The sequence below is a fragment of the Antedon bifida genome, chromosome 9 (genome assembly GCF_963402885.1).
Source record: "Antedon bifida chromosome 9, ecAntBifi1.1, whole genome shotgun sequence".
Taxonomy (NCBI): domain Eukaryota; kingdom Metazoa; phylum Echinodermata; class Crinoidea; order Comatulida; family Antedonidae; genus Antedon; species Antedon bifida.
This window is the reverse complement of record NC_136234.1, coordinates 6,679,020-6,695,991: the sequence shown is the minus strand read 5'-3', so window position 1 is coordinate 6,695,991 and position 16,972 is coordinate 6,679,020. Positions and strand designations below refer to the sequence as shown.

At 32.0% G+C, this 16,972-nt stretch overlaps 1 protein-coding gene across 2 annotated transcripts in view; it reads right to left on the bottom strand.

Annotated features, from left to right (window-relative positions):
• Positions 1 to 12,404, bottom strand: part of LOC144852422 (uncharacterized) — a 38,812-nt gene extending 26,408 nt beyond the window's left edge. For both annotated transcript variants that reach the window (XM_078710219.1, XM_078710220.1), the window contains exons 1-2: positions 12,267 to 12,404; positions 9,157 to 10,079 (exon numbers count right to left, since the gene is read on the bottom strand). In XM_078710219.1, the coding sequence (XP_078566345.1) occupies positions 9,157 to 10,079; positions 12,267 to 12,366 (1,023 nt within the window). In that variant the 5' untranslated portion in view covers positions 12,367 to 12,404. The remainder of the gene's footprint in view (positions 1 to 9,156; positions 10,080 to 12,266) is intronic.
• Between the last annotated feature and the right edge of the window lie 4,568 nt (positions 12,405 to 16,972).

The window sequence follows — 16,972 nt, the reverse complement described above, 5'->3', positions numbered from 1 at the left end:
TTTAAAACCCCTTGTGCACCTCATTATAATTATAATTAGTTAGATTAATAGCCACCAACCATATTCAATTTCATTGCATAACGAGTGATATTTTTAAAGCCATATAAAAAATAAATTATGTTATTTTTTAAATAAATTTTGTATCCCAACATCATATCAAAAGGTAACGTTTATCCAGGAAAGATCATCTGCATGAAATAGGTTCAGCTAGAGATGTAAAACAGAATTCAATAAATACTACAGTAGATAATCAAATTGTGAATCCTGAGAATATTCATATAAACTTTGACATTACAATCATAAATAAAAATCAAACTATAATGTAAAGTACAGCAAAACACAATAATATTTGTATTTGGCCAAATACTGTAGGAGTAGAGTTAGACGAATGTTAACCCTCAGCCTTCAAATGTCGTGCCAGTGGCTTAACATTTTTAGAATTAGCTCAGTTTCCCAGAGAAAATTGTAATCCCCCATAAAGTCCATCGTACCATTAAAACACAACCAATAAAATGAGCTTATTATTATTAGCAGTTTACTGTTATGTTTCACTTGTACAATAACAATATTGACTTTATTTCAAGTAATTTATTTTGACAAATAATTATACTGTATACTCAGTATCCATATTTTCAAAACCATCATAAACAATTAAACATAAATAACACAAGTTCCTTGGCGGCAGGCATATTTACATACTGTATAGGCTTATTGTCTACAGTATAATTATAATTTTTCAGATAGATAAACAATAAAACATAGAAAATAAAACTATAACTTATAATTATATTGAAAAGTGTTTGCATTTGTTTACTTGATTGTAATGTAACTGGTTTGTACTCAACAATGTGTATAACATTCTAAAACAACAAAAAAACAAAACAAACAAAACAGTCAAGATGGTATTTACCACTTTCATATTTTTTACCATTGCTTTGATATAAATAAATGTTATTTTATACACATTTGTTTACTTGTTTCTTGTAAATTTCACAGCAAACTGCACTGTATAGTAGATACAGTATCTTTTTGCCTGACAATCTGTACTCCCTATCCAATGAATTAGAATTATTGATAATGCTTTGAAGAAAAAGGTGTTTCCATATAATTGTAAGGCACAAGTACAAATGGGTCTCTAGGTGCTACTAATACTTTCACAAGTCAGTCTTAATGCATCTGTAATGTATCAAGAATCTCATTATGAAATTAGGATCTTTTTTCCAGATGTGAAATTACACATTTTTTAGATTCTAGTAGTTTTACTATATGTACCTTTTAAAATTCATTAAATAAATTACAGTTGTTTAGTTAACATTTCATTCACTAAAAGGCATAGTGAGGTAACTGTCTTAATTACCTTAATAATAATATGAAAATAAACACAAAGAAGAAAGTTAAAAGAGAGAATTAAAGTAAAAACAGTGCTCATAATAGCCTAAAAGGTGATAAAATTAAAGATGCAATTTGCAATCTACTGCATAAGTTCATCTTTACTGTGCCATCTTCATCTCAGATTTCAATCTCATCACAACTAAAGCCAGTCTTTAAGTGTCTGGATATTAATTTAAATATGCATAAAAAACACACAAGTCTGGCTGCGTTCAAACACACATTTCCAATTAATCAAATTGGTACGGAATCAATGAGAAATTACGGTTTTCTTTCATGTTTACGCTCTTTAAAACCTAATAATGAGATCTAATAAAGACAGTTAATAGGCTATTAATATTTAGGAATATAAGATGAGCAGTAATTTGTGGTTGAAATTACTTTGACTTTTGTTGATTAAAAGAAACATGAGAATCGAGTTTACAAAGAAAGAGAGAGGTATCGGGAATAGAGAGGGACGAGGATGGGCAACAAGAAACGGTGTTTAACAGATTATAAAGTGGTTTATGGTGGTACAGGTAAAGATTGGTGGAAGAACTTACACTACTACAGATCAACATTAGACGAGGTGAAGCCCCACCCCTCAACCACATCCCTCACTTGGAAAGAAGTGAGATAATGTTTTGATAGTAATTTGAAGAATTCCATAATTTAAATTTAGATTTTATGTGGGAAGAGCTTCCTTTATGTAAAAACTTATGGGAAATGAGATAAGGCTAAGGAGGTTCAACAATAATAGGTCTAACTATAAATTCTAAAGACTGGGTACTTGAATGGATGGACAAATCCCAAAAATGTTGTCTATACTAGCATACTGATTATCAATATTAGGGAATTCAAGGTTTGAACAGTTTTTAAAATGGTATGGTACCCATATTTCATTATCACTTTCTTTCTTCTCCCAAGGAATATCGCAACATAGGCCTACTGTATTATACTGTATTAACAGTATGTGAAAGGTCAATGTATGGTGGTAATCAGAATTATTTGGGTTGCTGTGGGTCTACTGATTCTCTTTGCAGCATCTACAATATAATCTAAAGGACACTGGTATTAAGCAATGTGTTAGTTAGGATCTTAAAGTGGAGCTACACTCAGACTTTCTCAGCTTATATTATGTTTAAGTATGTTTAATTGAAAGTGATTACATACAAAAAACAGGAAAGATATTGCAATATTTTCCAAAAACTAATTTCTAAAAAATCGGTCAGAAAATAGTGTTTTTTACTACATTACACTTTTTCAGTAACTTAGGGGTTATTAGTTTACAATACGTCGCAAAACGCGTTACACTTAGCGACTGACGCGTTTCAGTCGCCGGTGAACGCGTTGGTGAAATGTCTCCCCTTTGGTAAATTATGTGTTGGAAAATGGCGAATAAATTTTATACCAGGGAGTTGTAAAATCATTTTTACAACTCCCTGTTTATACACACAATTAATACGATTTGTTTATAGGCCCAAGTAATATTTCCGATAAAAATGTCAGCATAATTTACATGTAACATCATGATTTGCACTGTACAACAACAGCATAATAATCTTAATCAAATTGCTTATTAATTTTAAGCTAGGCCTAGCTAAATCGTCTGCTCAGCCTAGCTAGCTAGGCTTGAATTCATGTCTAGGTAGGACTGTAGTCATGGGTTCGAAAATGCTTGGTCGTTTCGTCCCATTTATCGTTCCTGGGTTTTCTCGCACATTAAGAATTGTGAAACACAAAATTCTCTACAAAACAAGACTGGTATTGCTCAGAATAGTAAAGAATAGTAACGGATGTGGAAGCTTATGTCTGACTGAAAAGCAACTATTCAGGCACCCTATCATGGCCCATGGGTAGGCCAAGATTGGGTGCCATAACAAACTTCACTGCTGTAAGGCTATCAGGCAGCCAGCTAGAGGCCAAGCAGCATCGTTACATACCTAGACTCTAGTAGGCCTAGGCTAGGCCTAGCTTTATTGAATATGCCACGTCTTTCTCAAAATCTCGTTAAATTTGACATTTTAGTAATAATCTCATAATCACTTATTACACTGTGAAACATGATAGGGTCACATCCAGAATGTTTTAATATACTTTTCGCCCGTCAAAAATAACATCGCGACAATATAACAGATCGCCAGCTGCAGTGTGAAAAATGTCGTGAGAAATGTCACGTGATCATACTCCCTAGCAAAGTAAAAAACCCAATTGGACCCAACGGGGGAAAGTGTCTATTTACGCGAAATTGCGCAATGTATACGCAATAACAACACCAGAAATAAAAAGATCTGGAAAAATTACATATAAAAACATTTTACATTTTTTTTTTAGTGAAGAAATTAATTTTTTAGGAATATTCAAATATACCCCCCTTTTGCATGTAAAAGAATAGGAAATTACAAGGTATCCCCCCAAAACGCAAAAAGGCGTGATTTTCAAGAAAATCATACTCATTGAAAAAAATTTCAAAAAAATATGAAGTATGAGGGATGATATTTTTAAAGAATAGTTGAAATGTATGAAAAATAGCAATTTTCTGGGTGGAGCTCCACTTTAAGTTAATGCTAGACTGCTGCTGAGATTCAGCTTTGTACTGTACATGACATGACATGACCTTAGTAGTATAAACAGCTGAAACATTGCTGCCAATCTCTCAACTGATGTTGATAGAAAAGCAGTCTGGAGTATAAAGGCTCCATTTGCTCGATATTATGATTATGATATGATGATTAATATTAATAACATCAGTTAATGTTTAATAATGTAATTGGTGATTACACCAATCGAGAAAGGGGAGTGATGGATCCAGTGAAAACAACTATGGGGATAGGATGGGATAGGGATATAAACAAGCATATTGTGGCGAGTAGTACTGTACATTCAGAAGTAAAATTCATTCCAAATGAAATGCTCTGCTTGTAGTTGAATTCATTTAATTAAACCTTTCAGTTGAATCAAAATCAATAAATACTTGGAATGTTTGAAATGATTTAATTATTAATGCACATTAAATTATGATTCACAGGTTAGTTGGAAAAGTAAATAATGTTTCCTTGAAATTGAATACAGTATCAGTAGATATCATGGCACCCTTGTTGTCACCTGTAGTAGTAATTAATAGCCAGTAAAATCTATGATGGGCCTGGAAAATGTCTTTTTTTTTTACAGAAAATGAGAACAATTACATTGTTTCAAAATATTGTTGGCCAGTAAAAAATTGCATTTGGGCTGGCAAAATTACTGGCCCAATTTTCCAGATAGTTGGAGCATTGACCATGGTTGGAGATAGCTCTATGGTTTAAAAAATAACCTTTTAAGATGACCCCTGTTATTAAAAATATACCATTGGTACTGTATAGAATGATGTACAGTATTTGTATTTGGCTTCTAACCTGCAGTAATTCTATACTAATGTCTTGGTAATGTCATACTGTAAATATTACAGTTACAGTACCTTGAAAATCTAACCACGATAACAAGCTTACTTCCAAGGAATAACAACCAAACATCCTCAATATTTAAAAAATAACCTATCTTAAATTTCAACAAAATGTTAGGGTTTTCCCCTGTGTTTAGTAGCACAGTAGGCCTGTCACACCAAAATCAGTCCGGGCCAAAATTGGTCCGACGGACCAGTTTTGGCTACCAAAATCAGTCTGGGGGACCATTTATGGCTGCCAAAACCTGTCCGGCCGGACCAATTTTGGCCGCCAAAACTGGTCCGGCCTGGATAAAATCGGTCCGGGCAGTAGGACTGTTTTTGGCCGCCAAATGTGGTCCGGTCTTACAAATATATGGTGCGCAAAATAAGTCATAATGTATATATCATTAAAAAAAAAGCCATGATTAGTCATTATATTGAAACTACAGGGTTTTATTTGTTATTTTAATATTATAAATTAAGCCTGTTTTTTTTATTATCATTATTAGTAGTAACTCATCAATAATTAGTACTAATTGTTAGGCTTTTTGTGTACAATGTATCTCTGCATGTTTTTAATCCATTTTGTTCTTTTTTAACATCTTCGTTTCCCCATGATGTTAAAAACAATTTAATTTATTAATTATTTATGGTTAATCAATCAATATATCAATTCTATACAATTATTTATAAAACAATTATCCAATATTGATTAGGCTGAGGAAGGAAAAAGGCCTCAATCATAAAATAAAATCTAGCTGGCAATATCAGCGTCTCATACCCGTTCATGTGAGTGTGTGGCAGGCTGAAATATGAGTGAACACCTAAGTCATGTTTTTAGATAAAATACATTTATTTATAGTATTTATCTGACAAGATAACTTACTAATATATATCATGGGATATTTTTCTAGCCATAAACAACTTAAAACAGCATCATATGCCTAGTATTTCAATTAAAATCGACAGAAGAAAAGCCCGGACGGATTTTGGCAGTGGGGGACTGCTTTTGGCCACATCTTTAGAGTCAAAACTGGTAACGCCCGGACCGATTTTGGCCCCGGACCATATTTGTCGTGACAGGCCTACTGTCCTGATTATAATTTATGTAGTACTATCTGAAATGTCCATTACTACTGTACATGACAATTACTAATGCACCAATCACAGGATCTCACAGACCACATGTGACCATGTCCATATTAGATAACAATGATAATGTAATTTCAAAATAATCTACCTCATTCATATGACATTAAACTGGGATTTATGGATTTTGTTTGTTTTTAAATCAACCAGGATAATAACATGATTGTTTTTGTAAATTATATAAATTAAATAATATTTGTTTTTTTCAAACGTTATAATGCCCTAGTTAAGTTTGGTCATGGCTTATTGTAATCTCCACACACAATCAAATGTTTTATTATCATTATTATTTAAAAGTACAAAATGTATAGTGTGTAATATGTTGTGTGAAATAAAACTGAAACTGAAAAACATCCTCGAACAGTACAGTATTGACAGTGATAAAAATGATGATTACACAGAAAAGACGATAGTATATTTAAATGAAGAATATTCTTGATAATTTATATGAAATATACAGTATTGTTTAAAAAGTTCTAATAAGAATTATTTGAAACAAAGAATCATCCCTTGAATAATTAACTCTGTAGCTAGAGGCGCTTTCTGTTAACTTCATGAATAAATAATTGCAGAAGTAATGACAATAAATCTACATAGTATACAGTGTATTACAGTAGATTAATTAGCATAGCTACTGTACTGCCAGCATCAAAACATCACTGGTATTGGTAATGAAGTCAATGTATTAAGCTCTGTCTACACTATCAAACTAGTTTGACAAAAAAAGTGTGATGTACCCAAATATGGTATTGGTAGTAAAAACTAAAATGCTTAAATATGGTAGTGATATGACATCATCATGTCCATATATGGGCACATCACATTTTGTTGTCACATAAAGTTTGATAGTGTAGACAGAGCTTTATTACTACGGTATTAGTATTACTTTCCATGTTTACTGTATTAATATTATTATTATTATATTTTCACAATAAAACAGAAAAATTTGAATTTGATTAAAATTCTAAATGTTTTTGTATTTAAATATAATATCAAAATAAATGTGAGGAATATTTATTTATTTATTTTTTAAAATTTATTTTATTTCATTTCAATCACGACAATATGGGAAGGTAACTATACTCTTTCTATTGTGAGTGATGAATATCGCTGTGCTGTATCATTACACAATTTGAAATTATGATAGTACTGTATAGTACTGTACATCAGATTGTTATGAATAATGTACAGTAGGGAAGCAAGGGGATAATAGTATACTACACAGAATGAATGCCCTCTGTACATAGAGGGTTAAATCAAAACAAACAAGCTTTTAACAATGTCAATAATGAGTAGTGAACACTCACAGCACTATCAGTAGACCACCAACATGTCATACTACTGTATTATTCATTTTCACTCAAGTATCTGAATGTCTACTGATTCTGTAGTACAGTTGGTGAGGTTAAATAATGAAATAAATTAGAGACATTGTAGTGTATGTACTACAGCATAGCTTGGATCCCACTTCAACCATCTCCATGCTTCAACGCAATGCAAGGACGTAACCGCACCGTAAGAAAGTATGACAATGTGTGTGATTGGTCAACGTCTGAGTGTGACCCAACCAAAAAAACCCTACTATATAGTTAACACTAAACAGTACAGATGCTGTACCATGGACAGTACAGTACTAGTCCTGTACTATCCAGCATGACTCTACCATACAGTTACAATTCTTTAGTTGACGTAGTTTGTGGCTGACTGATTTTAACCTCAGTATAAACTATCATGCTTGAATGTACTAGATTTAAATACTATTCAAACGTTACGTCAAAGCATTACTAGTAAGTCTACAGAGAAAAGGTAACACAAAGAAACTTGTTTTAGGATCAATATTGACCCAGTAGTGTGTCATCACCATTCAACACTTGAGATCAAGGTACAAATTACAGTATTCCATTCACATCATAAGGCCGACAAAGACCTTTCAATTAACAATGGCCTCCAATGATAATGTGGGATGTGTATGAAAAACATAGGCCTAATCGTTAATATAGGGGTAGCTTCCTTGTTAATGTTTGTTAAATGTCATTGTAAGTAAGTAAAAAATATACTGAATTAGATTATGAAATACCTTTCTCAGAATTAAATTTTGTCTTCAATTAACATCTTTTCTGGTGACCTGGGGTTAGGATACTTCAATTTATTATTATCAATATCACTACCATTTGTTCAACAAAACCAGTTATCATGGTTTGAAATGGGCCATACATTAAATGTTTTATGTACTGTACATAGACCTACAGTATAACTGTTAACCCAGCCAGGCCGATTGGTTACGATATTTTTGTTGCGATTTTAAACTCACAAGTATAGTCCTGTAAAGTGTATACAAACAAAGACAGTCAGAAAAGCCACACTTTAAGACAACATGTCTATTTTTAGCAGAGGCTCAGTGGATATCCCACAGTTTACTTTATAATGTATTACAAATTACCAGTGAGCATGCCTACTGAGATGGGGCCAAGGATATGCACTTTCAAAGTTTCCAATTCACTGATATAATCATCCAAAATATTGACGTCAATGGATCGTTTCATTTTCATCTTTTGTGCTCACAAACAATGATCTCATAGACTATTGTTCATCTTCATAGAGACACCTTTATCAGCAATACAATTTTAACGAGACAGATTTACTAATAATTTCACAATGAATGAGCAAATAAACAGTTCCTATTGTTTTTTTACAAAGAAAAATTCTAAAAATCCATGAATCCTATACTAAATTTCAATTTATTTTAAACGGTATAATAAAGAATTTTCTTTGTATACAATTCTTTACGTTAAACCATAAAAAGTACATGTGGGACGTTTCAATGACTGGATGTTAGTGGTTACTTTGTTTTTGCCATGTGCATTCTTTTTCTATTATTTTTGTTTCATTCCAGTTGGGGGTGTGGTTAAATCTGTTTTTTTAATAGTTTAATGTAAAGAATTGTATACAGATAAAACCAGATGAAAACATATTTTTGAAAGATTTTTCTTATTTTACAAAAAGTGGCAGCACAATTGTTTTACTCTTAAGTTCAAGCTTAGGGTGCAACACAACTATAGTGCAATGTAGGAGAGTTGACCCATGACATGTGACAGTTTAGTTCAATCCATTGCTTGTGATTGGTCAAATTACTTACCGTCCTAGTAGGAACAAAGCTTTATAGTGTTATGAATGAAATGTTTCTTACCTATCAGTTTTAATAAAATATTTCTTACCTCCACAATATCATCCAAATCTTTCACATAGCTCCTTTCGGTCTCCAATATTTCCTGAACTTTGTACTCAATAAATCTGGAGTTTCGATTCCGACTACTACAAGCGCCATCTACATCATCGTCATCGTCTGTAGCATCAAAATCTGTCGAATTCCTGGTGGTATCGTAGTCCGTAGAATTCCGCGTAGTATCAAAGTCGGTAGAGTCTCTAGTTGAATCAAAATCTGATGAACTTCTCATAGAAACGACGTCATGATTACTATTACACATGTTATTGCTGTTGTTATTTACAGAGTCCTGACTCCCAGATGTCGCTACGTTCCTTTTAAAAAACGCTTCTTCCGTTGATGCGGACTCTGTTTTTAAAACAGGTTCCTCGACTATCTGTAACACCATATCTGTCATTTCATCCGGGGAATAATCCGAATTACTCCCATTGACTTCCGTAAGCTCACTGGATCCGTGACTAATGTTTAGATCGTTGTTGGAACTATCAAACGTATTTCTTTCCATGGAAGACTGAGATGTTTGTGAATGGTGGCCGTTTAGTAGGCCGTCTGTACCATCCTTATCGTGTTCCAATGACGTCTGTGAACCTGATTTCACAAAATCATCATCAAGTTTTAAATCCTGCATAGCATTTGATAAAATATCTGTGTGGCTCGCTAACACATCTGTAGAAATATCCAGATTTTCATTGCTTATTTCAGGCTTCATCAATGTGTTGTGAATGCCTTTTTTTCCAAATTCAGTCTTGGTATTTTGCTGCCATGTGCTAGCTTTGTTTGTTTCACATTCCTGAGTACTTAGTAATCCATTTAACGGTTCATTCACCACACCAACATTTGAAGACTTCCCTGAGTAAAAACCATTCCTGTCTGATGCCATGCTATCAAAAAGTTCTAATATCTCGATAGACAAATCTGTAAATGAAAATAAAAATGTATACATACTATTACTTGATAGAACAAAGTGCAAACAGGAGAAATATGTCTGGTATTCTTTTAAGAGAAATTAATGCCCTAAAATGCTATTAAAATATATTCATACTTGCCTAAATCATCAGAATTCTACAGTTCACATTAACCTAGTTATTACTTCCATTCCATCAATTGGTTTCTCAATTTATTCACCAACTATCAAAATGAAATCTTTTCAAGGGCAGTAGGCGCCATGTACTGTGATGTATACTAGATCAATCCTAGTTATTATAATTCAAAGTTCAATTGTGAAGGTCAAAGGGTCAAATCCAACTAATCATAATGTAAATGGTAAATTAATAATAATATTTTATAAGTATAGTACTTGTTGTACTAGTGGAGTACAGTGGAAGTTTTTTTTCTCTGTTGTGGCGTTCATCACTACAATACAGTACAGTACTTAGCAGTTTCTATACAAAACAAAACTTAATCTATTAAATATCAACAACATGAACACCTTACTCAAGATAAAACCAGGTTAATCTTATAATATATATACAGTTAATTACAAAAAATAATAATTAATAATCTAATGTAAATGATAATAATATTAATGGGTAAATATATCTAACCCAGTTTTATTTTTAGTTTATTAATGTACTATTATTATTTTTTAAGATAATGAAATAAACATTAATTTGACTTGTTTACATTTTATTTATTTTGTTCAATAATGTTTTAGTTTGTTTACAAAATTAAGAACTTATGTATCCATGTTTACGCTGTCTAGACATGTAGGCCTACAGTAAGTGGAGTTAACCTTTGATGATATTAAATTGATTGGTAATTTGATTATATTATTATACCTATCATTACTGTGGTCCTTACTCAAACAAGGTGCTCAGATAAATAAAGTACAAAGTGAGTAGTATACTGGACTACAGTACCCTCAAATGGTCCATCAGAAATGATAATCTTGCCCTGCCCATCACTGTACACTTGAGCAATTAGTCTAAACTAAGTCCTCAATGGTTATTACCAAATTTGTTATTAATTGTTACTTGTACAAATAATTAATTACTTCCCGCTGGAAGTACTTAACTGTCAAATTTCAAGCCATGACAAAAAGTCATCAACTTTAGAAATCTATCTCTAAATTTAGATTAGCAAGATAATCCTTTTATGGTTTATTAATCTTTAAACTTGATCTTAAACCACTAATCCATCCTTAAGCACAATCTTCAAGATGTGATTCATCCTACCTAAGTACTCACTGGATTTACTTCTTTTTAACTGTCACTGGTGCTAACTCTTGTTAAATAATTGACTAATCCATACAAAGTAATTAAGTAGAATATTATATTTTATTGTATAATTAATCATAATATTTAATGATATCTTTTAAAGGCAGGGTTCAATTCCTAATGTAACCTTAATGGCACATTGGACAGTTTGAAATCACGGCTTTTTGAATAGAGGAATTTGTTCGATTCTTATCACTGCCATTTCAGTTTATTACTCAAAATGTACTTGAGCATAGCCTAGGAAAAACAGTTGTAAAGCAATTGATTCTATGTAAAATACATGCCTATGCCAAGACAACTTTGGGATCAGTTCCGACTTTACAGAAATGAGAGCGTCTACTGTACCACCAACAGATTCTGTGGGTTTGTGGGTGTGACAGCCATACCCAGATTTTAATTGTAAATGTAAATTAACTCACCACATTCTGGAGGCAGAACAGAACGTGTTTCTCTTAACATTGAGGAGTTAATAACACATCCAATCCGAGGCGTACACATTGTCATTAGATTAGTTAATAACACATCCAATCCGAGGCGTACACATTGTCATTAGATTAGTTAAATATTATCATAGATAAACGTTGCTTTGCTGCTGGTCAGTTTAAAACTGAATAAATATCAAAATATATTGTGTACTTGAATCTCTTTTAATTTACATCTGTCCTAATAAATTCTTTTATCTGTATTAGTACCAAAGGTGAAGGATAAGTAGTCCGCTATTGTTTTTTATATTAGTACTGTACTAAACTTCGACAATACTGTATATTTCAAAATATTTCAACCTTGCAGTTATTTTGACAGGAATATAAAATACAAACATAATATGTAGAAATTATTTAGAATTAAACTAAAAGAATTTCAATTATATAATTTTGGAAAATTTTACCTGAAGTTAGCAAAGGCGACTTAGGTATTGAATCCAGATATAAGGGGTCAACGTCCTCTAACGAATGACCCCTACCTTCTTCATTTTCATCCATCTCCATATTAATAATAAATTCACTCACTTCACGCACATCGCATCTTGTATGATAACCCTGTCTGTGAAAAGAAAATGTCAATGGCCATTGATATTATTTGAGTATAAAGATTAATTGTATATAGTAGTATAGGCTAGTATAGATATTAATTGTAAACTATTACTTCGTATTTTATTACATTTATTTATTTCTGTCTGTTCTTCTGTTCTTTTAATTTATAGTATTACAAAATATTTACAAGAAATTAAAGAAAAAAATGTTAAACAATTTTTAAAGAAACATGAAAATTAAACTTGGGTATTATTAGACCCTACCTAGGCCTATATATTTTGTTATAGAAATCTTAGGCCACCAGGAGAAACCCACATTTTGGCCTTTAAAAAGTGGGTGTTTCGAAAGCAAAAAAAAACCTCAATCAAAACATGACCTCCTCCTAAAATAAAATAAATATTATTCTTAATCTATTAATGTACATAGGCCTAGTCTAGATGTTCAAATTGTATGGAAACCAACTGCAGTACTTACAGATGATGTGGATATACTGTAACATACAGTGTAGGGTTACGTGCTATCCTACCTAGGCCTACAGTAGGTGTACAGTAAATGAAAAACAATCTCTTCTCTTCTCTCAGGCTGTGTTCCCCTCGATCGCCTCTCGCGGTCGGTATAATACTCTACTACTGTGTCGTCTGGTTTGGTACTGTCAGATACAGTGACTACCAATTTACCGTTCCATTTCAGGACGATTAACTTTGTTTGTAGTATTTCCGAAGAAGGTACGTAGTCCTATATGTTAACTTCCGATCCAACCCGGTTATCCTACGTTCAGTACAATAGTTTTAAACATGGTTTAATTAATCCAGCAACAATATGACAACATCATCTTCGGACTAAAATTCTCGCAGTTTTCTTTCTGCTGTCACTTTTTTGTGTGTGTTGTGTCGTCAGATTCAAGTTTAATAGCGCCACCACACGTACACATAAATAGAAACTTTTTTTAGAATCAAATACGCATTTTAGCAACATTTTAGATATTATATACTAACAAGCAGCCTATTCTATTCCAAATTGGTTTAGTAAAACCTAGGGAAAAAACCCTGGTAAGACACATTGCTAATTGTTATGTAATTGTTGTTTACATATTAAATTAAATGCATCATATTCTTTATCATTGTTTTTTTTTTACTGTAACCAAATTGGTTTAGTAAAACACATTTTTGAATTAATTGAATTAATCCTAATTTTATAAATGCATATCCTATTCTTGTCATACTGTGCTGGCTATAAACAAATTGTACTAATGTGAAATAAAAGCACTCACATCATCCATAAACACAATGAAACAAATTAAAACAAACAAGATTTCAAATGCTCATTGGCAGATTTATTACTACTTTCTGAAATCGACAATTGTTATAAGATGGTGGGTACTACGAAATATGTCAGGTTGTTGTTAATAGTAAAATGTGTAGGCCTACTAAAATACATATACATTTCTGTTTACAAATACATTGCTTTCAAGTTAGTGTATACTGGTTCGTTGGTGATGTAAAGATGTTTTGATAACGATTGGAGGTTTTAATTTTATTTAAAAAATATTAAAGACATGTACTACTTTACTAAGACTTGGTTCACACTAGAAGAAAACACAAGGATAACAAGCGAGAACAGATCATTTTTGCTTGCTTGTGATTGGTCAAATTACTGTGTAGCATTTGAACCAAGCTAAAGGCAGTAAAGCATAGTAATGATTTGTGATTCGATAAATTATAAATAGTTTATCCAGCCTGTAATTGGTGAGTTTTTTGCTGTTGGATGCGTATGAAAAAAAATATGGTGGTGATGGCCATAATGATGAAGGTGATAATGACAACATTAATGATGACAACATTAATGTTATTAATGATGTAGCAAAGCTGACAATAAAGGGTAAATTCTATTACATTTAAACATAGACATAATAAACACCAATTATGAAATCAGTATGCGAAAAATAAGTATCTACCTAGTCAATAATATTACTATAAAAAATTATGTAAATTCCACCAATGGAGCTATGAAATTGATAGCTGCATTCTCCAGTCATTTATCATAGTCTGCCAGGTAATAACAGCCATGTAAAGCTTGGTTCCCACTAAGACGCAACGCAACGACCAATGAAAATCGTCAGTCTGAGTAATACATTGCTTGTGATTGGTCAACTAACTTGCATTGCGTTACATCCTTGTGTTTTTGCATATTCTCTAGTGGGAACCAAGCATTACAGTCAATGGGCTGCTGGCATAATATGCCTGTATTATAAAAAGGTTTTTTTTCCTGGTTTTGAGGAGTCACCTCTGTAGCAAAACTCTGGCTATTTATCAAACTATTAGGAGTATATTGAATACTGATTAGATTACATATATGCTGTACACAATACAATGATAAAATACATACATACATTGCTTATAATACCAAGGAAATGTACAGACAGTGAATACATACTGAAACAAACTATCAAAGGGTGTAAGAAAAGAACGTATGATTGTTTCAGCCTTCGTCAAACTAAATCAAATTTTAAAATAATAACTAATAAATATGCAAATGACTTATGAATAATTAAACATTCATGAATACTAATTGATAAAATAATTTAGATTCTCATCATATTTGGCAGTTTTATAACAAGTTTGTAGATATTTTACTGATATTTTAAAACTACAAATCAATATTAAAAGGTATTGAAATCAAGGTCATTGACCTCAGTAGCAAACAATATAACAACATCAAACAACAGTAAAGGCAAACAGTAAAATAATGAACAATTTGTTGATGATTTACAATATAAAGCTCTGTCTACACTATCAAACTTTATGTGACAAAAAAATGTGATGTGCCCATATATTAGACACGATGACGTCATATCACTACAGTACCATATTTGGTCATATCACACTTTTTTGTAACATAAAGTTTGATAGTGTAGACAGAGCTTTAGTTTTAAATGTGCATCATAGTGTGTAACAGTATGTTGAGCCAGGAATGTATTCGTGCAATGTATTGAGCATTTGTCGTCGCAGTGCTTTTGTGCTTTGTAAGAATTTACAGTAAGGAAACATATTTTCGCTGTGCATTGAAATGTAGGCGTACTGTCAGCCTAGTGCATTGCAGCGATGTGTTGCAGTGTGCCACCATATAGTGATTCACCACTACCAGGCACCATGATATACCTTTGTCAATTAAACACACACACATGGACAACATCCAATACAAAGTATGTATAGTATATACACAGAGTACGCACTTAAATATTAGTTTGCAAGAAAAATCTAAGATTAATCTAAAAAGACTCTAAAATTACTACTACATTTTGTCATGATTTCATAAGAAATGCCCGTTTAAGGTAATACTGGTGTAAGAAAATCTACTTCTGATGACTAGCCTATATAAAACTGAAATTTGTTCTAGTGTGAACAACCTTTTTAGTGTGAACCAAACTGTACTCAATAATATAGTAACAATGAATGCTTATGAGTGCAAATAATTTCATATGGTGAAAATAGAACATTTAATTTTTCACCTCATTAAATTATTTGCCCCATTGCACGAATATAACACATTCATTATTTTGTTTTAACACACCTACTTTTAAGAGGAGTGCAGTGTACACTATGTAATAATATACCTATTTCGCACCATAACAATACTGCTCATATCAACAGAATAGTACAATTTATTTTCTACAATAAGTGTCACAATAAATTATCTTTTTATCATTTTCTTTAAAAGTCTAACTTGTGAATACTTTAATCATGGTCCTAGTGTTGTACATCTGATATATAAAAAGGAACTATTCTGTATTGCTATTAGTTATTTGATACACTTTGAAACAGGGGCGCACAAAAGGTTTGGATGGGGTTACTGTTTAGGAAAAGGGTGGCGGCGGTGGGGATGATGACAGTAGGGTGGGAATTATTGTTTCGGGATGAAGGGTCAAAGGTCAACAGATGACATTTAGGGATGAGAGGAATTCTATACACACTATACACACTTTATGTAGTACATATTCACACTGCAAAGCATTCTATTTTGCCAACAACATGTCAAAATTATCTATCTAACAGTAATATATTTGTACCAACAATAATAAATGTCATTATTTCTAAAAAATTGTTTCAATTATTATCTAAAATAATAAAACTATTCAGTTAAAACTGATTTATTAAAAGCACTTTAGAAGAAAAGTTAATCTAAAAAGATCATCATCATCAAATATCTAAATGTTTCTTTTTATGTAAATAATCACATCGCATGAACGCAATTAAGATTTAAACATTCACAAAAGATGTACTGTACAATAAAAACACAAATCATTAATATTCATGATCCAATATGCATGATCTAATTAATATTCATTATCTAATTTACATATTATCTAATTAAGCACCTAGAATATCTACTCAAGGTTTAAGTGTGAGTCTACTTTCTCACTATTTGACCACCTGGGTTTTATTAAATACATTGGAAACCTGGACTAAACATGAACATCCATTAACATGAAAAACCAAACAACTGTTGTTTTTGGTCATTTAAAATTATTAAAATGATAAATGATATACTTGCCTACAGAAGT